The following is a 22600-nucleotide window of genomic DNA, read 5'->3' as shown; positions in this document are numbered from 1 at the left end:
TCTATTAAAAAATTAATACTCTAGTTAGTAAAGGAAATAAAGATATACTACATATAATAAAGGTAATTAACTCTATCCACCTTACTGGCAAAAATAAAAACTTTCCCAACTACGAAAAAGTTATTGACGATTACTTTGCGGTTAATAATATCTCAATTAATAAAATCACGTTTAAGGATATTATTAAATTCTACGAGAAAACCGACAAACCACCTAAAACCGACGCCTAAATCCAAACGAAACTACCTAAATAATATTAATATTATACTAATACTTTCCAGTAAGAAGGAGTTAAGGTTCTATCCCTAAACCGATTTTATAATTTAAAATTTAAATTCCACCTATTATACTTATAAATTATATTGATTTTAAAGAATTTCCAATATTTCTAATACTTTAAGGGTTTTTATCATTATTATTACTATTATTACACATTTACGCTATTTTCTTACTTTTTTTTTCATTTTATATTACTCAATTAGGCATTTAACTACACTCAATTCTAACCATACTCAATTCGGTATATCTACTATATAATTTAATATCTTATACTACCATTCCTATTAATTTCAATTCGTATAATTAATTCCTATACAACACAACATAATCCTTTAACTCGCTAGCCTCATTAAATTCGTTAAAGGGCACGTACGCTTAACGGTAATACCTTTGTATAATATAAACCTCCTACTCTATTACCCGCATTATTCCTTTAAAGAAGCTCTTAATCTCGCCCTCTTTTAATTGGTTACCGCCAACCTACTAATATAACCACTTTATATATACCTTTATATTATTAAAATAAACCTTAATAGGGTTAAAACTTAAAGAGTATAGTAGTAAAAACTAAAGTAATATATTTCTATTATCGTACGCGTTTTTAATAAAGGGGTATTTATATTATAATACGTTATCTATTATTAAAATACTATACCGGGCAAGGAAGGAATTTGTTTAAGGAGCACCTCCTCCTTTAACTATATAATAAAGCTATTCGTATCTATTACTCCTTTATAATATATTATAGCGATAAAGCTATCTATAATTAATATTAATAATAGCTAGAACCGTTTACCCCTAATTAACGCGCTCTCTAATTATAAAAATATACCCTTTAGCGCTTATCTTATATAACGAGCACCATCCTTCTTATCGATACTAAATTCGTTATAAAAACGTATATTTCTATAAAGAATTTAGAAATCTTCCTCAACCAATCTAACCGCAATAATTCATTGCGCTAGGAGGCTTTATAGGCCATCCTCTTATTACTCCAATTAGAAGATTTCAATTACTTCGATATAGCGGACCGTAATACGTATATATTTAATTTGCTAGCTAAAAAGTGCTATATCTCATCGAGGTATAGATCGGGTTTATATCGAAGGAACTCGAGAACTTCCTATACAATAGTAAATTAAATATAATTTAAAGCTATCGTATACAACTAACTATAATAGACTAACCTCTATAACCTAAGGCGCTAATATAATTGCGTTAAATATTAAACGAAATTAGGGATATAATTACCTAATCGTATCGTAATTCTTTTTCAATCTCCAAACCTACTGCTCACTAATACTAATAATATATACAATTTTACGAGGATGCTCGCCAGTAACTAGTATTACGTATATCGTTTGGCGCTGCTGGTTATTTATATAGTGCTTTATTGCTATAACTATCTTAAATCTTTTCCCTTCCAAAATCCAGTTAAAATCGTTAAATTTACGTGTAAATCGAGTATAAAACGACGAAGTTATAGATTTCGAAGGTCTGGTATATTAATATTGATGTATGTTTATGTATCTGGCGGCTCAATTCAAAAGTGGGGACTGACACCGCGTTTTCAACGCACAGGGGCATGGGCTGACCCCATGTTGAGGAGGGAGGGGCCAACCTGACCACCACAGTAAAGGGTACCTCGGCGCCCGCCCATCCACCCCGTGCCCACTCCGTACCTCGCTAACTAGCTCGTCATTCCCTTCAATCAAAGCTTAACTGCCCTGCCCAGAGGTCGTCTCGCTGCTCCTTCCCACGTCTCGGCCCATCCATCTCCATCTCCATCCACCATCTTTTGCTCAATCTTGCAAAGGCAACAACATTGACCTTCAACAACAACAATTTACGCCATATCCGCATACAGCACTCGACTTGACGTACCCCGCATCTCCATCACTTGGCTTTGCGCACCTGCAGCACCACGAAGCTGGCCCACGCCTAGAGGTAGCTCCCAGGAAGCAACGTCAGATTATCGCTCGGTCGGCGCCCACACACCTCCCGTCGGTCTTGTCCAGGTCCCGTCGCTGCGACAAAACCCTTTCAGTTGGGTTTGCACCTCAATCGCTTCGCTGCACTACTAGTTATACGTCTGGCCGTTGAGCCTCACACCCTCCATCCCGGTCCCTTCAGGTCCTCCTCCGCCCAGCTGCCTCCTCTCGTCGCCCTACGTACCTTACTACCACTCGGGTCGGGCTCTGCTTCCACCACACCCGACCGCCCACCACCTAGCCAGGTACATACCTTACCTCAACACCTACCAAGTCTCCGCTCGCTGCTTATTGCCCTCCTCCCGTCCTTCCCTACCCAACCCTTACCTTCATCCATACATACGCTCCCTGCAACAACATCCATAGCGCACCTACCTGTATTGACCCGGGCTCTGTTGGGCACCTCTACTCCAGATCTCCAACTCCCGTCTCTCCGCCATCCCTTGATTTCGCGCCTCGGAGCTCGTGAAATCTCTTCTTGTCCATCATCGCCATTGGGAACGCCGTCCCTTGCCATCGTTGCCCGTCTGTCCCTCCGTCCGCTCGTCGCCCTTGTCCAATATCTGGTAGAGGTGGGGATCTAATCGCCCACGGCCCCGGGAATCGTTGAAGATGGTGGAAACAGATACCAACTCTCCGACATGGAAGTTCACCCAGTAAGTCCAACTCCTCCCTGACCCTCCGTCTTGTTTTCCATTCCCATCGACTTCTGCCTCGCGAGCGTCCGTCTCGGTGCGATTGCGCTCGTGCCTGTCCCTGTGCCCGCACCCGCGCCCACGTCTGGGTCCGATCTCCGCTCCACGTTGGCCTACGCCTTTCTCCGTCATCGCTCTTCTTTGCACGAGACGTCGCCTCGTCTTCCTGCGTTTGCATCACTTCATCGTACTGAGATTTTGTTACAGATGCTTCGGCGACAAGGGAGATGTTGAGGACATCACCGAAGGTACGACCCACCCCTCCTCCCACGACGGGTCCCTCGACCAGGAGCCCGTCAATGCCCCTCCTCACGTCATCAATATCCTCGGCCATGCTGACCCGCCTTTACCAGCCGATATCATCTCCACGGTAGAATTTGACCACACCGGAAACTACTTGGCGACTGGTGATAAGGGTGGACGAGTCGTGCTATTCGAACGGAACGAGACGGTTAGTGGAGTTGCAGAACTCCCCCTTTCCCCTCCGGCCTACCTGCTGGCCCGCCACTTGTCTATATCTTGCTTACCTGTCGACAGAAAAAAACCTGCGAGTACAAGTTCCATACCGAATTCCAGTCCCACGAGCCCGAGTTCGACTACCTCAAGTCTCTTGAAATCGAGGAAAAGATCAACAAAATCAAGTGGTGCAGGAGACAAAATGCCTCCCACTACCTCCTCTCGACAAACGACAAGACGATCAAGCTATGGAAGGTGTTCGAGAAGTCGCTTAAGGTTGTCGCCGAGAACAACCTATCCCATGATTTGACGCCTGCAAACGTGGCCGGCGGTGGAGGCGCACCCCGTGCCTTACCTCATGCTCAGTTTCGCAGTCCCGCCGATCTCAAGCTACCCAGGCTTACCCACCACGACACAGTCGTTGCCGCCGTGCCTCGGAGAACATATGCCAATGCCCATGCGTACCACATCAACAGCATTTCCGTCAACAGCGATGGCGAGACCTTCATCAGCAGCGATGATTTGCGGATCAACCTATGGAATTTGAATATCCAGGACCAGAGCTTCAACATTGTGGACATCAAGCCGGCGAACATGGAGGAATTGACAGAGGTCATTACGGCCGCAGAGTTCCACCCTCTGAGCTGCAACTGGTTCATGTATGCCAGTTCCAAGGGCACAATCAAGCTGGCAGATATGCGCGAAAGGGCGTTGTGCGACCAGCACGCAAAGAGTACGTTGAATTTTGGTGAACCGTATTTGGAGAATGTTTTCTCCTCTATCTACCGCTGACCATTGCTTACAATTCGTTTTTCCGATACAGTGTTCGAACAAGAAGAGGACCCATCGTCCCGGTCTTTCTTCTCTGAAATCATATCTTCCATCTCCGACGTTCGATTCTCCCACGACGGCCGGTATATCCTTTCCCGCGACTACCTGACGGTCAAGATTTGGGACGTCAACATGGAGCGGCAGCCAGTCAAGACGATCCCCATTCACGAACACCTCAGGCCGAGACTCTGCGACACATACGAAAACGACAGCATCTTTGACAAATTCGAGGTTGTATTCTCTGGAGACGCCAAGAACGTAATGACAGGAAGCTACAACAACAACTTCATGATCTACCCATCGGATCCCGACAAGGAGGTGGAGGTCGTCCTGCAAGCGGATAAGTCGGCGTTCAAGGCCAAGAAAGTTGGGGTGCCGACACCCATTAACTCGTCGACAAGTCCTACAGCTAACGGTGGTAAGAAGGGAAATTCACGGGCAGGAAGCCCGGCAGCGGCAGGCCAGGGCCAAAGGATGCGCAAAGAGACAGACGCCGACCAAATCGACTTCAATAAGAAGATTCTCCATATGAGCTGGCATCCGTTCGAGGACAGCATCGCCATCGCAGCAACCAACAACGTAAGTTCTTGCCCCGCTAGTTCTTGGTCGCGTCTTCATCTAGGCCCTATTGATAGCTAACCATTTTTCCTATAGCTTTTTGTCTTTTCCGCGTTGTAGGCAGAATAACGAAGGCGGGAGGATGGATGAGATTGGGATTCCCTTCACACAACTGCTGAGACTATTATGCCTCTCGTTCCACAGTCTGACTGGGAGCGTTCGCGGTTCTGGTTTGTTCGCGCTCGATCTGTCGAGGCCTGGGGCATGGTGGCGTCTTTAGGAAGAGCGAGGCGGATAGTCGGGTTGAAGACCAGGGCACGTATAGGTCATGGATGCATTGGGAGGCAGTTTTGCGGGGAGAGTAGCAGTTATGAAGAGCTACGCCCGGTTCGGCATATCGACTTTTCCAAGACCCCATGAAGAAGACAGCGCGGGCGTGTGGAACGAAGCGGAAGTGAAACAGAGGGCCCAGGGAGCCGCCAGCCTTGGGCGAAGAGGGGAGAGTAACTCGTATGTTGAACAACCATCATGTCCTTCTCATTCCGTCTGCAGGACAGAGCGCCGAGTGTCATGTCACGATGGGGGGTGTAAACGCTTGGCTCGGCATGAATACCCACCAGTTCCCAGATATTCCGCACAGAACGTAGATGACAAAGATATAAATATGAAAACATGGCTAAGCGCAGGTTTTGGATCAATACTGGAATTCCAGTCTCCTAGTGCGAGTTGGGTTGAATTACAAACAAGGCAAGTTGTCAACACCCCCCCTGTTCGTTGTTTCTTGGTTAGCTTGGTTGGCGGAATAAGACTCATACCAACCCGTCCTGAACGCTGTAATGATACTTTGAAATGCATAATTATCAGCCAGACATAGATTAGCAGTACTTCATTTAACATATTCATACTAACTTAATTCCGTGTCATCGAAGACAACACATAAACTGGATGTGGAAACTCCTGGACAAGTTGACTAGAGGTCTCGAGCTAACGGACTTTCCAGGGGTGTATTGTAGATGTTAGTGGTATTGATACCGGTTCATTTGACGAAATATGCATGACTGTATCTTACGCTGTGTGTATTAACATGACGCTGTTCTGTCGGTTCCATTTGCACAGTGAATGCGGTGTCGCACAGGAGACACGGCCGGCAAACAACGACCCCCAACCTGGAACCTCCCAGTGACAATTCCTGGTGCGTAACAACCTTACCATTCAACGCCAAATCATATCTGTCATAACTGCCAAAAATACGAGCCTACAACCACACCTCGACACTTCAAGCAGACGTTTTATCGAATCACCGAATTATAGTGCCATTATCTTCGAACGGCGCACCCGGTACCAGCAGCAGCGCTCGAGCGCGACAACCGTAGCTTGGATTTTGGAAGGTTCAGTAGGAGGACAAGAACACAACAACTCAACGTCGAAGGCGTCGCGAACAAGACAAGAAACTCCACGAGGCTCACTGCCGGTCAAGCACATCGGCAACTTGGATCAAAGCCCATCTCGATAGCGAGCGCATCAATCCGAATACCGATCTCTTTCCTCTGAAACGCCAGGTTAGCCAGCCAGCCAGCCAGCCAGCGGCGCGCGCTCCCGTCCCCAGACGACACACCACACCAAACACACACACACACACAAGTGAACGAACGAACGAACGAACCCCCCAACCAAGCAAGAAAATGTCGGACCAACACCACGCACCCACCTCGCGCTCCAAGCCTCCCCCTCCCGGCGAGGAGGAAGCCTCGGCGGTGCTCAAGCTGGGCGAGTTCCAGGACGTGGACACGCTCACCCTCTCAGAGGCTTCCCTCGTCATCAACGCGCTCATGACTAAGCGTCGCAAGGACCGCAAGGACCGCAACGAGACGGACGTGCTCAACAAGACGCTCGACTACCTGGACGCGTTTGCGCGCTTCAAGCAGAAGGAGAACGTGGAGGCCGTGGAGAGGTTGTTGAGCGCGCGTAAGGAGTTGACCAAGTTTGAGAGGGCGCAGATTGGTATGTTTTCTCTCTCTTTCTCTCGTTCCAGGGGAAGTGGAGTTGGAGGATGGGGAACATTTGTTGTTGAGTGAAGATGTATGTGACTTGCTGACTGTTTCTGTTTCTGTGGCTATCTAGGATCACTCTGTTGCGATAGTGCCGACGAGTGCAAGACGCTGATCCCCTCCCTGGCGGACAAGATCAAAGACGAGGACCTACAAGAATTGCTGGATGAGATGGCCAAGCTCATGAGCACCTAGGAGGGCACACCTGAGAGAGTCATTAATTAGTACAGCAATTGGGAAATGTGGGTTGGCTTGCTTTCTTTGTTCCTCTCCTCTGTTTCTATCTGTTAAAATGCTTCTTACGACACACTACATAACTTCCTCGCTGGAAGATGATCGAACAGTGTGGGAAACCGGTAAGCTTGTTTTGAAAAAAGGACTTTCGGGCCACAAGCTGGATCATCGTCGTTGTCAGGACTGGTCACGGAAAGGGGAAAATGCATGGTTTGGCGTCTAAGGGCCGCTTTTTGATCAATTAGACCGTCTATTATTTCTTGTTCATCACATCATTCTAGTCCTTCGCTCGGGTGATCCCATTGAAGTGGTTGGTTTTTTCCAGGCGAGGTTAGGGCCAGGACACTATCCTAGTGAGCCGGAGTAAGTGTCCTCACCCTCACCTGCGCAACTGATGTGCCTAGATTAACAGTCCAAATCACCCATGATACTCGACCATAGCCCGTTCCTTCAATATCGTCTCGTTCTGGAGGTTGCTTCTCTCATGGAAGCCTATCGCATTCTTCATCGTCTCTTGTGTGGCTGTATATTATGGCCCCTTAAGAAACCCGTCTCATTATCGACCACAAAACCAAGCTATCGTGTCTCCCTGCTCACCACAATGGAGTGAGTCCTCGCTAGTTGTTCGGGCCTTGGGAGTGTTGTGGTGGCCTTTCATTGCCTTCAAGCTCGGGGATTTCGTGCATTGGTTCGAACCTTGTGCCCCATCCACCCTGCTGGTACGCCTGGTTGGTGTCGAGTTCCGAGGCCCCTCGTGATTGGAAGTTCGGGCTGGCCGGAGTGCTTCCGCTGTTGTGGCTCGCTGGGGTCGACATGGTCGTCGCTCCGCTGAAACGGTGACTCTCGTAGTCCATCGGCGAGCCTGGCCAGTTCGTGTTGGTCGTGGATGCCGAGCTTGTCACGTCTAAAGAGTTGTTGTCAGTATAGAAATCCCTACCGACTCAGTGCGACTGCGTTGCGTTTGACGCTTGGGGAATGGAGTTCGCTTACCTCGTCCTATGTATTCGTAAGGAACACCTGTGGGGACTGGTTGGTAGCTTCCAAGTGGGAAACGGGAGCCAGACTGGGACACATTCTTTTCTTGTCCCGTTTCGACTGGGTTGTTCCTGTCGGTTGGACCGAGAAACGACGAAACGTTTGCAGTGTCCGCGCTGTCCTTCTTCTCATCTTTCTTCGCTCGGCGCCGACCCCACCACATACAAACGGAGATGGCGAAGAAGATGAAGGCAAGGGAACATCCCACTGCGATTCCTGCTATCGCGCCAACTGAAAGTTCCTTGTGGACTACAGTGGGCGGCGCATCAGGAGTAGCAGTGACCGTTGCGCTAGCGGTTGAGGAAGCACTACCAGTAGTGCCTGTTGACGATGAGTGGGAAGTCAGAGTTGGGATAAGGTCCGATCTGGCAGAGGAAGTGATAGTGGTGAAGTGAGTTTCTGTGCTGGGAGATTCTGTACTGGTAATGACGATGGTTGTAGACGTGATATCATCATCAGGTTTGTACCGATCAGGGCAATCGACCATATCCGGACGGCAAGGATCCATCGCGCAGCAGCCCGAATAGGGAATGCCTTGGGCCACGTTACAAGTGTACCATTGGTAATCCTTTGGGCAGTCTCCGCCACCCCTCTGAACGACCATCGGGGCTGCTTCTGGGAGGCGCAAGCGAGGAGGCTTTCTGGACAGACCCAACTCCATGGCTTCCTGCTACTTTGTCGGGTGCGAGAGGCTGGTCGTGCCTGAGAAGTTGTCGCGATGGATGATGGGGAAGGTGTTTGGGTACAAGAACAGTCTGAGATCGAGGTCGAAGTCGCGTTGGAAGTGGTGACGGCGACGAAGGGGGGCGGCTACCGCAGAGCTGGAATTTGCTGCAACCTGGAAAGTGTCGCCTCGAGGAGGAGGAAATGGGGATGGGAGTTGGAAGGAAAGGAAGAGGGGAAAGCAAACAGCAAGAGTGAGTGGCACTCGTGGACGGTCAGAACTGGAGGGACGAACCGCCAAAGTGGGAAAGAGCAAGTGAAGGCAGCCTGAGGAAGGAACGATGGGGCACTCGCGTGCAGCCCCGGCCGTGGTCTCCCCGCTGGTGCCCGGAAATTCGGGAGAGGTGGCTACCCTCGGGAGCGCAGGTACCTGGGATGAAAGGGGGTACACTAGGTGATGATCCCATACCTTCGTCAAGTTCAACCCGGTCAGCAGAGTTGATGCCGGCTTCAAGCCTCCCGCCTCGTCTGATCTTTGCAAAAAGGGAGAGAGGCTTTGGAATCTGGCGAAACGCAAACCGAGGACACCCACCGCTGGCAACACGTTCAGAAACCCTCGTCCAACCTACCAGAACACCAGAATTCGCAAGGTCGTCCGGTCGATGGCCGCCCGGTGAGCTGGCCGGTGCACGAAAGATGTACGCGGCCTTGCACTAGTGTAGCCTTGAGACGGCTTTCTTCTTTCCTATGACTTCCAAGCGCCACTTGGCTATCAAGTAACGGTGAACTCGACACCTGTTTGTCCCGGCACCGCAGTCAAAAGGGTTGCACAGCAATTTGCCTCTACAACGCCATGTGGGTATGGAGAGGTCAGTATCAAATGTCACATCTGAGCCATTAATGAAGTCCGGAAATAAGCTTTTCTCTATACAGTCATAAATATCATGTCCAGATATGTAAACAGGGCTATCAATCATCCGCAAATTACGCGGGGCCCAACAAAATCGCATTGACAAAGTAAACAACATAAAAGGGGTATTTAGTCAACCTGTGGCCACCGTCCACTTTTGTCACTATAACCATGAGACTCTTACACTCTCCTCCACCTAAGCCTCAAGCTTCTCCAAAAGGAGCTTCGAACCCTGGTTGCCCTTGGGGGCAGAGGCATTCTTGCCCTTCTTGGCCTTTGGCTTCTCCTCCGTCTCTTCCTTCTTCGGCGCTGGTGCTTCAGTGGCGGCCTTGGTGAGAGCCTTCTTGTTAGACTTGAGGGTCTTGAGAAGCTCCTTCTTCGAGGAGAAGTCGGAAGCCTCGAGCAGACCCAGCGCTGTGAAAGAGCTAGGGCCGGTGGCCCATTGCACAACGTAGTCCTTGATGACGGGATAGAAAAGATCGGCAAAGTTGAGCGGGGGGTCGACCTTCTGGATGCTGCCCGTGGCCTTGTCGAACCGGCCGCCGGAAATCAGAGTCTTGAACATGCGGCCACCATGAATAGTAGTCGAGATGTGAGGGGGGAGGGCTTGGTAGGCATCCTCGGGCGCCTCGGCGTTGGGATCGCCACCAGCGGTAGAGGCAATAGCCTCCAACGCGGCCTTCTTATCGCCCGTTGCCGAGAGCAAAACATCAGTAACAAACTGGCAGCCGAAGGAGGTGGCCACCAGATCAGCGGGGGAGCTTGCGATGGCCGCAAGCAACTGAGGCGACATGGCCGTCACCAACTCCTTACGCCTAACCTCAGGGTCCTTCTTACTGGTCTTGGTGCGGATCTCGTGAATTTCCTTCAGAATCTCCAGGTCGGTGGCGTGGCTGGCGGGGAACAATGCTTTCGACATTCCCTCAAAGAGATATAGTGCCGTCGTGCGCGCGTTGAGGTCATTGGCGAGGAAAGCAATGTGCTCGGCATCCTTGCCAAGAATCTCGGAGAAGATCGTCTTGGATGTGAGAACAGTGTCGTCGAGAAGATCGTAGGCCGCGAGGATGATGGCATGCGCGTGATTGTCACCACTCATGAGCTGGTAGGTGTCCTTGTAGGCCTTGAGCAACTGCTTACGGTCCTTGGCGGTTCCGTGCGCAAGGAGCAAGCACACAAGACGAGCGCCCGACTTGGTGAATGCCATGTTCTTGAGCAAGTCGCCAGTCTCGTCCTCCTTGATAGTCTCGAAGAACTCCTTGAACTCGTCACTCTCGGGGTTAAGGTTGAGGAAGTACTGCAGCAGGGCGTCGTGGAGCATGGTGAAACCAGTCATCTTCTTCTGAATGAGACCATTGGCCATGTCGAAAAGGTACTTCATCGCCGTTGTCCTCTTGCTGGGCTCGTCGGCCAAAATCTTGGAAAGATCGCCGGTGACCTCGGTGCCCTTGGGTTGCCTGAACAGAGCAAATTCGGGACCGTACCACTCGCGAAGGAGGTTGGCCTTTTGCTCCTTGGTCGCAACACCGCGGTAGACATCGTCCAGAATCCACGAACCCTCAGCATGGTTGATGAGCTTGCGAACTTTGCCGTAAAACTCGGGGAGGATAAGGTCGCGGATCTCCTTGTCGTTCTGCACCAAAAGCTTGCCGATCAGGAACTTGGCATACCTGCTCTCGGCGAGCTGGGCATAGGTTCCTTGGAGCTCCTTCGCGATCTGCCTGCGCTGAGCCGGGGTGGCGTACTTGACGGCGGTCTGGACGGCACGGACAGCATCGTGCTTCAAGACAAAGTCCTTGACGCGGCCAGTTATGATGGTAAACAACTCCTCGACGAGCTGTTGGCGCTCCTCCTTGGGCACATGCGACTTGCGACGGAGCTTCTCCCACAGCTTCTTGGTACGGTGCACCTCATCGGCCAGCGGCTTCGCGTTCTTGCGTTCTTGGGCGACTTGTTTTTGCTTGGCGTGCGCCTCCCTAGAGCTTGTGCCTGCGTTGTGTTAGTCAAAGAACAGATCGAGGTTCGGTCATCATGGAGCGGATATGGTAAAGAGAGGCGACGTACCAGACTTGGCCTGGTTGGAGCCATTGCCGGACTCATTAGGCGTGGATGTTGTGTTCTCTTCTGTGTGGAACTCGACGTCTGAGCTTTCATCGGAGGACTCGTTGTCTTCGGCTTCGGCCTTGATGTGTTTCTTGCCAGAGATGGTCTTTGCTGCCTTCGTACGGCCATCCTCGTTGTGCTTGCCGAACGCCTTTCTCTTTCCGCCGGCAGCGGCTGCTGAAGACGACTTGGTCGCCATTACTGCTGTGTTATGTCTGTGTTGCTCCGGGGTATGGATAGTTGATCTCGAATTGGAGGTCGTGTTGATTTGGATTCCGGGTGGGCGCTGGTTCAGAGGTAGTGGTCGAGCAGGAATGAATGAAGTGCAGGTATTCAGAATCCAAAACTTTGGAGTACCCTGTATCTGAAGCCTCTGAATTGGAAATTCTGCAGCATGTTTCCGCTGAAAATTTCTGGATCCGCATCCTGGCATCTGCCGGGCGGTGAGGAGCTCTACTGGGGTCTTGTAGTGGGGCGGCTGGATTGACACTGTCTGGAACTGTCCATTGATAACAAGGAACCCAGGCGGGACCCACCATGGATTGAGCCGCGCTCGCATTTTGGAGTTTGGCCTGCACGCTGCAGTCACTGTGCCCCTCCTCTTCGCTAAACGCCTTGAAAGTCAACATTGCCAGCATCTGTCTGGAAGTCTGTCGCAGTCCATACACTCAAGTTTTGTACCGAATTGAACATCATGGGTCGCGAAGAGCAAATCGAAGAGAGGGAAGTCCTCGACTCCATCTTCCCAGATGAGATCCAAGGTTCGATTGTTCGCCCACTTCGGTTGCCGTTCAGGCATGGGCCTGTCCTAACCCGAGCTCGACTTGTTTAGATATCTCCGATACCGAGTACAGGATTTCTATCACACTGGACATTCCCGATGACGATGCCGAAGAAGCGCCAAGCATGGTCCTTACCGTACGGTACCCCGAAGACTATCCCGACAAGCCACCTTCCCTCGAGCTTGCGCCCGCCCCGAATGCACCGCCCCATCAGTACATAAACATTGCCGAAGATAGGTTCCAGCTGCTCGAAGGCATCCAAGAGACAATTGAGGAGAACTTGGGGATGGCTATGATCTTTACTGTTGTGTCGACGTTGAAGGATGCTGCGGAGCAACTGGCAGTAGAGCGGAGGGACGCTGCCATCAAGGCGCAAGAGGAGGCCGCCCTTGCCGCGGAGCGCGAAGAGAACAAGAAGTTCCAGGGCACTCCCGTCAATCGCGAAACCTTTTTGAAGTGGAGGGACAGCTTTTTGCAGGAACTGGAAGATCAGAGGATCAAGGAGGAGGAGGAAAAGGCGGCCGAGATGAAGAAGGCAAGGATAAAGGAGCCTGTCAAGCTCACGGGTAAACAACTCTGGGAGAGGGGCTTGGCTGGGAAGGGTGATGAGGACCTGGAAGGCGATGAAGACGTCCCCGTGGAAGAGGTCCAGAAACTCACGGTTTAGGACACTTAGACAAATAGTAAAGCCCTCCATCATGTTCGCCCAAATTATCTAATTCTTTGTTAGGGGTCTACGCTCTATTCCGCTTCAAGTATACGTGTTACCTAACCCGTGTGAAAACCAATCCCGAACATTACTTTTTTTTTCCCTCTTAACCAGACTCCAGGATATGCCATAAACAGTTTGCTTGAAAAACACGCCTCAACTGAACGCGGTATAGTTAGAAGATGAACGAGACGAAGCCAGTTCGGCCCCTTTAGTTCATCTCCTCATCTTCATCCTCCTCAACATCTGTATCTTCCCAAACCTCATCTTCCTCAGCACCAACAACACCAAGCTCACCCCTGATGGAGTCCAGCAATTCTTGTGCGTGTGCTCCGAGCCTCTCATCTTCGTACTCAATGGCCGCGTATGTCCGGAGGCACTGGGCAAGGTACTTGCGCGACAAGCGCCAGACATCTTGCCATGTCTCGCCTTCGGGAGCTTGCAGTTCTCCATTCTTGATCTTCTCGCCCAGGAGATATCGGCCGTAACCACTCAGATACCAGACTTCCACGGCTTGGTCATCTTCAATGATCAAGCGCTCTGCGACGTCTATCGCTTTCTCCTCCATTCCAACCTCAATCAGTAGTCGGACCAAGCTCACCCGAGTAGGGAACTGTGGCACGTTGGGGTCCTCGGGCTCAAGATGTTCCCACAGTGCCATACTCCTCCTCAAAGCCTCCTTAGCCTCGTCCACTCTTGTTTGAGAAATGCGAACATTGGCAACGGTTTGCCAGGTGTCGGCCAGCTCGGGTGCTAGCATGATGGCCTCGGTGATGAGAGCTTCGCATCGCTGCTCGGCGTCCTCCTCCCAGCTCAAATCGGTCATGTAAACCTCTGCCACGGCGCAGAGGATTGCCGCAAGCCGTCTCTTCTTCTCGGTAATAAGAGCCTCTTGTTGTTCCTTCCCGTGGGGCCTCTTCTCAAGCTCGTCGCTTAGAGTCTGGATCTGGAGGCGCAAAGCAGAGGCACCGCGGTCGTACCAGGAAACGCTGTCTTGTCCGCCTTCTTCGCTGAGCTGCGCAAGCCATAGGAACTTCTCGGGGCCTCCGGCAACATCCTCGGGGAGCGTGCCATCCTCGTCTGTTTTGACTGCGGCAAGGAAGAACTCGCGAGCAGCTTCGATCTCGCCGAGTTCGACGTAAATATGGCCCAAGAGGGAGAGGGCGGCGCCAGCCAGCTTTCCGTCCTCGCCAATAGCCTTGTAGGCGGTCTTGGCTGTCTTTGCCGCATTTTCAATGTCGCCGACCTCGAGCATCGCACTCGCATTGTTGAGCAGTTCTCTCGCGTTCACATTCGAGGGTTGAGCGGCGCCAGTTCTGGCTCGCGCCTTCGCCTTGTCCTTCTGGGACTTGTTTTTTGGCTTGGTGGGCGCCATGTTGTCGGATGAATCTGGCCGGTTCGAGGTAAGGTGAGGTTGGCGGTTCGTTGTTTACTAGCAGCTTGCGGTCCTAGCGAGGTGACGGGATCAGTGGTGTTTGGAAACTGGGAAATTTTGGGCTTATCGCACCTCACGATAAGAAAAAAGCCCCACGATACCGTCAGGGATAGTGCAATTCACTGCACTGTGGCTAGCGCGGCACACAGTGTCCGGATGAGAGGCCTAGACCAAAAGGGAGTTTCCCCACACTCCACAGGCGATCTGGGGCATGTCATCCGCTGACAGACTTCAATACGGTTACTTACACAACATACACAGTACAGGCCAATACAAACTTGAAAGATTCTCTCAGTCACCATCCAATACTTCTGAATACCCTCATTTCATTCCCTATTTGGACAAGTATGCTGAGCGATTCACCTACCTTTGCAAAGTGCATAGGACGCCCCCGTACACCACAATATGACTCCAATACGTATCACTCAGATGAGCGCGCTCAGGCTTCAAGTCCTTACCCGACCTTGACGACGTTGCATTGGAAAATTTGAATGATTGGCTGCCCTTTCTCGAAACGGCAACATAGCCCTGCTCTTTCATGTTTCAGAATGGGGGCGCCATCACCAGCACCATCTTCTTGGGCAACGCGCCCCCGCACGCGATCTTGACAAAGTGAGACAAAGCTTCCGTCTTCCATGCCAGCGGGCGGCCAGTCATCGTGAAGAAGTGCCAGCGGCATTGGAATGTCACTGGGAATTCCAACCGATTCCAACCACCTGGCGGTTGCTTCTCCTAACCTCCTCTTGATATCTGTCTCTTCCGCTTGCGTCTTCATCGTCATCACCAACCTCATCGTCTAACGCCCTCCAGGCACCATGCATGTTCTTTAAGAGTTACAACTTGACCTCGATCCTTCTCACGAAAGGAGCTCACTCACGACCACATCCAGCACACTCCTTCGTCCGTGAAGCCGAATCAAACAACACCATGATATCAAACAGAGTCATTCGTTTTGCGCTCATATGCGCCAGCTCATCACTCTTTTACACACCTAGCCGGGCATCTCCCACATCGTCCTCATCCTCACCATCGCCGGCAACATTTCCCTTCCCGTCCTGCGTCGAGAGCTGCGTCAATGTTTCCGGCTGTAACACCGACGACCCGCGGTGCTTGTGCCAGTTCTCAGGCAAGGGTATCTTCCTCGAGCTAGCCTTGACCTGCATGTCCTACTACTGCGAAGCCGAGCTCCGCCGTGCCGACGACACTCTGATCGACATCATGGAAGCTGGTTGCAAATCCGTTCGCCAACCGATACCCGAGGAGAAGCTGGAGATGGCTGAGGCGTGGGCTAGCAGGCTGGTGAAGAACCTTCCCCCATCGCCAACAATTGCGACCACCACGGTTCACCAGCCTTCCTTGCCTACGACACTGGTTACGATACAGCCGCCGCCGCCGCCAGTGACGGCAATTACTACCACGCATGTGTCTCCGCCAACAGCGGTGACGACCACAACAACAACGAAACCAACGACTTCTTCATCATCAACAAGCACTTCTTCCCCATCAGACGCCACCACCTCCGCCCCAGAAAGCAGTAGTAGCACCACCAGCGCTACCACGCTCCAACCCCAGACCTCCTCAACCAAACCAGCCAACGAAGCAGCTACGTCTGCTCCCGCACCAAAACCACGTCCGGATTCGAGTCCGTATGGGCCGTTTGTTGGGCCGATCCCCAGTTCTGCCGTCATGGGCGTCATGGTTTCACTTCCCTTCTTGCATTGGGTATCGACACTTGTGTGTTCGGCTGTTGCGGGGATTTTGTTTGCATAGCTGGAGTGATATTGAGTGGGTCGGGTCGACTTGGGAGAGGATGTATATACAGGAGAAAAAGAGGTGTGTGAAGAGGGGGAGGGGGGATGATCTCCGTTGTTGGGCGAGGAGGCAAGAATGAGATATGAGTTATGAGTTACGAGATAACAAAAACCAGGAAGCGGGCTTTTATGGTTTTGTTAGGGGAATCGTAATGGTTTATGTTGGAGAGCAGAGAACAGAGAGGTGATTGGCGTGGCATTGTGGCATTTATGATACCCGGGTGAGATCAAGTACTGGTGAGAGAGGGTGTTTTGTATCTTCATAATTATACATCAAACGATAAACGGTGGTAGAATCTGGATACCTTTAAACAAATGTAAATCTAGTACTCCAAGAACTCAGATCATGACCTGTTTTTGAACCAGTTGCCTAACATTGCTCTCCATTTCAATACTCATCTAAGTGACTTGTTTATTATGCCTCACGCACAAAGGCTCTAGCTTCGAGAGTCACATAGATGATGGACAACTCAGTCCGAGTTATTTAATCAGAGTAATGTCACAATATCACATCTGGTGTACATAGGAAAGAGACGTGAGCTGAACTACGAGAGTTGTGTGCACCTGTGTGACGCAATCTTGTTGCCCTGTGATTTAGAACATCCACACAAATTTACGACATCATCTCCAAGCAAACAAGACACTATGATTACAAGTTGACATCCACCTCAATATTCACTCTTCAGATTCAACCTCACCTACTTCTCCTCCATCCTCCTTAGGTGACAATATCTCCCTCAACATATCCCGAATCGAGCCAACTCCGCTCAAGGTATCCCTCCCACCTTGTGGTATATGCGCAGCAAGAAACCGCCTGGCAACAAGCTCCGAAGCCTTCAATGCCTCAATATCCTCATCAGTGGATTTCGCAAACACCTCCTCAATATCTTCGTCTCTTTCCAGCATGCCCAGAATCTCTCCCGCTCTCTTCAACACATCATCCTCGATATTATTGATCGCCGCACACATAAGTCCCAGGCTGTGTTCAGCCCGTCCGTGAACGAGACGGTACAAATATGTGATTTTCTCTTCACTCTCTTCCGCCTCCGGGTCCAGTCGAACTTCCATATGAGCATACGCAACACCCTCTTCAGGTCTTAGGAATCCTTTGTTGAACACATCGTGAAAGTGGGTGCTAACGAGCATCCTGGGCCGATCCGCATCCAACTCCAAGAAGTGGTACAGATAGGCTGTGAAGACTGCGGCGCCGGCTTCCATGGTGGTGCCTTTTCCAAACTCGTCCGCGAGAATGAGGCTTCGTCGGGTCGCAAAGTTGATGGAGAAGGCCGCTTGTTTGAGATCGGTCATGAAAGCGCTTTCGTCGTCCATGGCGGTTTCTCGGGTGGCAACCCGTGTGAGAATTCGATCAGTTACTCCGATCGTGGCACGCGTGACGGGCACGTAGCTTCCAATGTGTGCCAGATAGACGATTAGGGCAACCTGTTTCATGTAGATGCTCTTTCCGGAGTTGTTTGGACCCGTCAAGACTAAGGCCGATGGCTCTTTGGGTTCGTCTTCGACGCCTATGAGGTCAATCTCATCGCCATCTTCCGATCCGCAACCACCCCTGAGTAAGCAGTCATTGGGTATAAAGGATGGTACGAGAAGCTCCTGAAGTGGGTGACGTCCGCCCTCAATGTCAATGATATTCTCGGATGTCATCTTTGGTGGAGCCCAATTGTACTTCTCTGCAGCCAAAGCCAACGCAAGCAGACTGTCGAGCTCCCCCAGTAGTTCCAAGGCGCGAATCAGTGCATTTTCATGCTCTGAAACAGCCGCCGCGAGCTCCACTATCACCTCGATTTCCTCATCTGGATTACTGTCAGATGTGAATCTTGGAGTTGATATATAGATGTCATGGAAACTCACCGGCAATCTCCTCAGTTAAATCACCGTACATGTCGTCCAGTTCAACCATCGTCCTGTTCTTGTAGTAAGCCCGCTGTTCGTCCATCACCACCTGGCGCCACTCGTCATCAGCAATGCCCCTTCCGTTGAAAGCACCTTCTCCCGTTTCAGGGTTCAGGGTCACTGCAATGAGAAACCCAAGTCGGGGCACTATTGTACATTCCTGGACATATTGGACAGCCCATCCGGGGACTTGCGTCAGAACATCTCGTTTGACGTCGGAAAGAATTTGGTACACCTGAGTATAGTCGTCCTTGAGCTCGTCTAATCTTTCACTAGCGCCTGGTAGGATTTCTGTTCGGCCTGTGTCTTGTGATAATTTGAAGTCGATAGTGTTCACTATCGTCTCGCCGGCCTGCAGAATACCCTGAGTGTCAATATCCTCTTGGAGCTGGTAGAAAACCATGTGTGTCAGCAGACTATCCAACTATCCCCGTATGTGGCATATCGAATCACCTTTGCATAGATGTTTAAATCTTGGCCTCCCACAAGGGAACGTATGTCCTCCCTTAGTTGGGTGGCAAGCATTGTAAACCTTAAAAGCGCCCTCCAGTCGTTGATCCGAAGGGATAGCTGCCCTCTGATTCGGTCAACACCACCTCTGACATGATGTAATGCGGCCTTGATGTTCTTGACTTTTTTCAACTGCCTCCGCATGCTCTGTACGATATCACTATTCTCGGGACGGAGAAAGACCGCAATACTCCTCTGTCGCCCCTCGATCACGTCGACATCAATGCTTGGTTGGAAGAGCATTTGACGAAGTCTTGATTTTCCCTGGACCGTGCCTGCTAGAGCTTGGAGGAGCCCTGCAATCGAGAGGCTTTCCTTGACTTTGTTCTCGGAGCCGCCAAGGCACTGGAGCTGCGGGTTTGGGTGAAGCTCTGTTCGCAATATCTGTAGTGACAACAAGGCGTCTGCGCTTATGAGCATTACATCTGACGGCGAACTCATGGTGATTGACTTGACTCTGAAAGATATTGGTGCCTCGGCACCAGGGGCGAGATATTCAGTGCTGCGGCGACGCTCAAGGTCACTCAACACGGCACCAGCGCAACCAATGGAAAGATGGCTATTGAGATTGACTGTCTTCTCTAAGCGCATTAATCGCCTGTGGTTCGAAGAGCCAATGCAATGCACGGCGTCTTCGTCTTCTTCCCCTGGCGGTATCCCATCTCCGGACGAGGAATCATTGTAAAGCCCCGATAGCGCTTCTTTGCCTGCGTCATAGTCGAACTCTGCACTGGCAAGATGACGAAGGATATAGAGCCCTCGAATATCGGTGGCATCGTCATCGTCAAGCCTTTGAGCATCCTGTTCGAGGAACTCGGTAAGTGTTTGAGGAGCTCTGTTCGGCACCATGATAGTCGTTGGCTGTGCTTGGAGTACCATAGTGGCCACAGTTTCGATTCCGCCCATGGAGACATCTTCTTCGATGATCAGAGTCTCGTCCAGGACGACGTAGTATGCGCATCCGACCTTTCCATCTCTGTTCATATCGACAGCCATAATGACTTCGTTCAGAGCATCGGAAGTCTGCTCTCTGTACCTCTCCTCTTCTGCCTCATCGTATCGAGAAAACGTAGCAGTCTGGGTAGGACGGCGAGAAGTCGAAGATTTCGCGGTCAGCGGCGTGGCTGAAGAGGATCGGCGAAGATCTCTATTCGATGCTCTTGGAAGAGTCGGCAGTTTTGGAGAGCTTTGAGGTTCACGTCGCGATGAAGAGGTAGATGGGAGAAGGGGCTCCACGGGTCTAAGAGACCTGAAATTCAACCCGGGCGGCGTAGACCGGAATGATGACGATGACAATGTCGATCGTCTCTCAGAGGCTGTGGAGCCAGTACGTCTGGAGGCCTGGGTTCGAGTGTTCGGTGTTTGATGTTGTCTATGACGGGATGACGATGACGACGCGGGTCGAGGAAGAGACTGTGACGACGCTCGAGGCCGTGAAGTTCCCGATGGCGTGGAAGACGGTAGAGCAGCACTTGAACGTCCACCATGGGCTGAAGAGGAGCCGTTTACACTTCTACGAGAGGAAGAAGTGACGCTTCGCCGTCCCAAAGAGGCCCGAGACGCACTCGAATGAGGACGAGGTGAGGCCGTTGAGGATGCTGCCAGGCTTGATGGAGTGAGCGCCGGCGAGGCAGTAGAGCGGCCAGAACGGTCACTACTGATCTGAAGGGAGGAACTCATAGTCAGGAGGTTGACACCCTAACACCCTCATTGGTGGTATCGACGAGAGAGGTGAAGAGTGAAGAAAAACGGAGCTGGGGTCGCGGAAGGGAATAAACAATGGACAGGATACCATATGCTGGTAATAGCTGCTAGATAAGGATGGGCGCCGTCAGCACCTATAAGTAAAATAAAATCATTACTTGAAGGGAAATTGAAGAAGTGTGTGTTAGATTCTACTCCTTTCGATGAAAAAAACTTTTGTGAAGACGGGAGTCGACGCCTCCTTGTGGATGATTTGTCACCAGCAAGGCCGCTCAAGGCAGGAACTATCCTACCATCCTGGCCACACAACTTGGGAAGGAGCACTTTGAGCAGTCGTGGAGCTAGATATGAGGCATCTACTCCACCGTCACAGGAGCCCAAATAAGGTAGATGGCTCGCTAAAGCCTTAACAATATGCTCTTCACTTTGAACCACAACTATGCATGCACCCCATGGCCTGGATTATAGCACCAACTCAACGTAGGTCGTGAGTCTCCGATTGAATCCCGTCCTATGGGCTCTTCACTTCTTCCCACCGGCATCGCTGCCACCGTTCTTGACCCATTCAGCAAACTCTTTTCGCTGCCTTCGGATGTCGACAAAGCTGGGCCTGGACTCCAGATAGCTGAAGGGGTTGCCCATGTAGTCCTTTTCCACCTCTCCGTTGTTGCCCAAGAAGCCCTCCTCCCCTTCCCGCTCAATCTTGCCGGCCCAGACGCGCCATTGAATCGGCCGCAGCGGGCGCGTTCCCAGAACCAGACCAAGCACGATAACTAGAGTCGCGACAATGGTCTCGATGGCAATGTCCACGGGCAGCGACGATGCGACTGGAGGAGTGGACGAGGTGAGTGTGCTCGTGGCCGCCGCCTTGAAGGATTGCAGTGCTGCGTGCTCTTGGGCCGAGTAGCATCTGTATTTTGCGCGCAATTGTTAGATCCGAACCGGTCAGAGTAGGGTAGAGTAGGCTTTGTAGCAGACAGGGGTCCGACGCGATTGGGGGCGAGGAAGGGAGGGATGCTTACGCATGGGCGAGGAGAAGGCCGCCAAAGACGGTGATGGTTTTGGATATCCACGTCATGATTGACGTTGTTCAAGATACAATCGCAGCGTAAGAGGCGTCGAAAATTGGGTGGTTGCGACGGGCAGATTCGATTGCAGGTGCTGTGGCCGTAGAGGTGTCTGGAATGTAGATGATGGATGTCGATGTCAAGTGCTGGATGTTGACGTCCAAAGCTACAAGGTACCGTGTGTAACCTGCTGAAACCATACATTAGTATGCAGGAAAAAGGCATTTGTATCATTGTATGCAGCTACTAAGCTCAGCTGTGCAAGCGGGGCTATAGGGTGGTATCGCACGTCAGCCGGTGCTAGGGTGCCAATTGCGGCTCCATGGATTCGCAGGGAGAAGATGACTTCAACTCCAAGTCACAACCCTTGATCTTTACAACCACATGCCGGAAACGTCGCGGCCGCCGTGCTTGTCGTCGTCACTCACTTTCAACGCGGAAACTCCCGCCTAGCACCACAGCCACCTCCACCGCATCATGTTTATTTATTTACTTGATGATGAATTGACTAATCATGACCGGAGATTGAACCACAGGAAAACCTACAGATGAGCATGTTTAAGATAACGCGCACGACATACAGTACATGGTGTAAATTGTTTGCTGCCATGACTCGGTGAGTTTTGTCTACATTCAGATACGGTCTACTAGTACAATAAGAAAACCAGATCGAGAGATGCCGGGCACACTTCGGTCCCGAGCACACAAACCTCAAGCCTCAAAGCCTCAAAATACAATGGTGTGTTTGCGCCATGTGGTAAACATACAGGGTCTCTATCCAAGAGGGTGTGGTTGTGGTATCCAAGGTATCTTTCTCCATCCATGATTCATCCAATGCCTGTTTCCCAATCCCAATTTCCAATCCCCAATT

The 22600-nt window shown here is 51.0% G+C and overlaps 8 protein-coding genes across 8 annotated transcripts; 4 read left to right on the top strand and 4 right to left on the bottom strand.

Annotated features, from left to right (window-relative positions):
* Positions 1–2882: 2882 nt before the first annotated feature.
* B0H65DRAFT_436036 (protein phosphatase PP2A regulatory subunit B) lies at positions 2883–4891 on the top strand (the record flags this gene model as incomplete). Its single annotated transcript, XM_062825219.1, has 5 exons — positions 2883–2926; positions 3173–3213; positions 3319–3416; positions 3503–4154; positions 4245–4891. 5 exons carry the CDS (start codon positions 2883–2885, stop codon positions 4889–4891), a joined length of 1482 nt encoding a protein of 493 aa, XP_062676893.1.
* Positions 4892–6408: 1517 nt separating this feature from the next.
* B0H65DRAFT_329690 (HRDC-like protein) lies at positions 6409–7285 on the top strand. Its single transcript, XM_062823495.1, has 2 exons — positions 6409–6811; positions 6932–7285. Exons 1-2 carry the CDS (start codon positions 6493–6495, stop codon positions 7051–7053), a joined length of 441 nt encoding a protein of 146 aa, XP_062676892.1. The 5' UTR covers positions 6409–6492; the 3' UTR covers positions 7054–7285.
* Positions 7286–7512: 227 nt separating this feature from the next.
* B0H65DRAFT_329696 (uncharacterized protein) lies at positions 7513–9006 on the bottom strand. Its single transcript, XM_062823496.1, has 2 exons — positions 8083–9006; positions 7513–7996 (listed from the first exon to the last, which is right to left on the bottom strand). Exons 1-2 carry the CDS (start codon positions 8786–8788, stop codon positions 7710–7712), a joined length of 993 nt encoding a protein of 330 aa, XP_062676891.1. The 5' UTR covers positions 8789–9006; the 3' UTR covers positions 7513–7709.
* Positions 9007–9696: 690 nt separating this feature from the next.
* B0H65DRAFT_479612 (armadillo-type protein) lies at positions 9697–12189 on the bottom strand. The gene is made up of 2 exons (XM_062827540.1): positions 11763–12189; positions 9697–11687 (listed from the first exon to the last, which is right to left on the bottom strand). Exons 1-2 carry the CDS (start codon positions 11997–11999, stop codon positions 9897–9899), a joined length of 2028 nt encoding a protein of 675 aa, XP_062676890.1. The 5' UTR covers positions 12000–12189; the 3' UTR covers positions 9697–9896.
* A 142-nt stretch (positions 12190–12331) lies between these two features.
* On the top strand, positions 12332–13290 carry B0H65DRAFT_479611 (ubiquitin-conjugating enzyme/RWD-like protein). The gene is made up of 2 exons (XM_062827539.1): positions 12332–12561; positions 12633–13290. Exons 1-2 carry the CDS (start codon positions 12495–12497, stop codon positions 13247–13249), a joined length of 684 nt encoding a protein of 227 aa, XP_062676889.1. The 5' UTR covers positions 12332–12494; the 3' UTR covers positions 13250–13290.
* Positions 13291–14783, bottom strand: B0H65DRAFT_479609 (uncharacterized protein). The gene has a single exon (XM_062827538.1). It carries the CDS (start codon positions 14664–14666, stop codon positions 13503–13505), a length of 1164 nt encoding a protein of 387 aa, XP_062676888.1. The 5' UTR covers positions 14667–14783; the 3' UTR covers positions 13291–13502.
* An 870-nt stretch (positions 14784–15653) lies between these two features.
* On the top strand, positions 15654–16496 carry B0H65DRAFT_436354 (uncharacterized protein; the record flags this gene model as incomplete). Its single annotated transcript, XM_062825240.1, has 1 exon — positions 15654–16496. The coding sequence occupies one exon, from the start codon at positions 15654–15656 to the stop codon at positions 16494–16496; it is 843 nt and encodes a 280-aa protein (XP_062676887.1).
* A 630-nt stretch (positions 16497–17126) lies between these two features.
* B0H65DRAFT_542896 (muts domain V-domain-containing protein) lies at positions 17127–22052 on the bottom strand. Its single transcript, XM_062829213.1, has 6 exons — positions 22019–22052; positions 21685–21919; positions 21189–21572; positions 18902–20612; positions 18407–18836; positions 17127–18348 (listed from the first exon to the last, which is right to left on the bottom strand). Exons 2-6 carry the CDS (start codon positions 21738–21740, stop codon positions 17213–17215), a joined length of 3717 nt encoding a protein of 1238 aa, XP_062676886.1. The 5' UTR covers positions 21741–21919; positions 22019–22052; the 3' UTR covers positions 17127–17212.
* Positions 22053–22600: the final 548 nt, after the last annotated feature.

The sequence above is a fragment of the Neurospora tetraspora genome (assembly GCF_033439725.1).
Source record: "Neurospora tetraspora strain CBS 560.94 chromosome Unknown B0H65scaffold_9, whole genome shotgun sequence".
NCBI lineage: Eukaryota > Fungi > Ascomycota > Sordariomycetes > Sordariales > Sordariaceae > Neurospora > Neurospora tetraspora.
The sequence above is the reverse complement of the archived record's forward strand: the minus strand, read 5'-3'. Positions and strand labels throughout refer to the sequence as shown.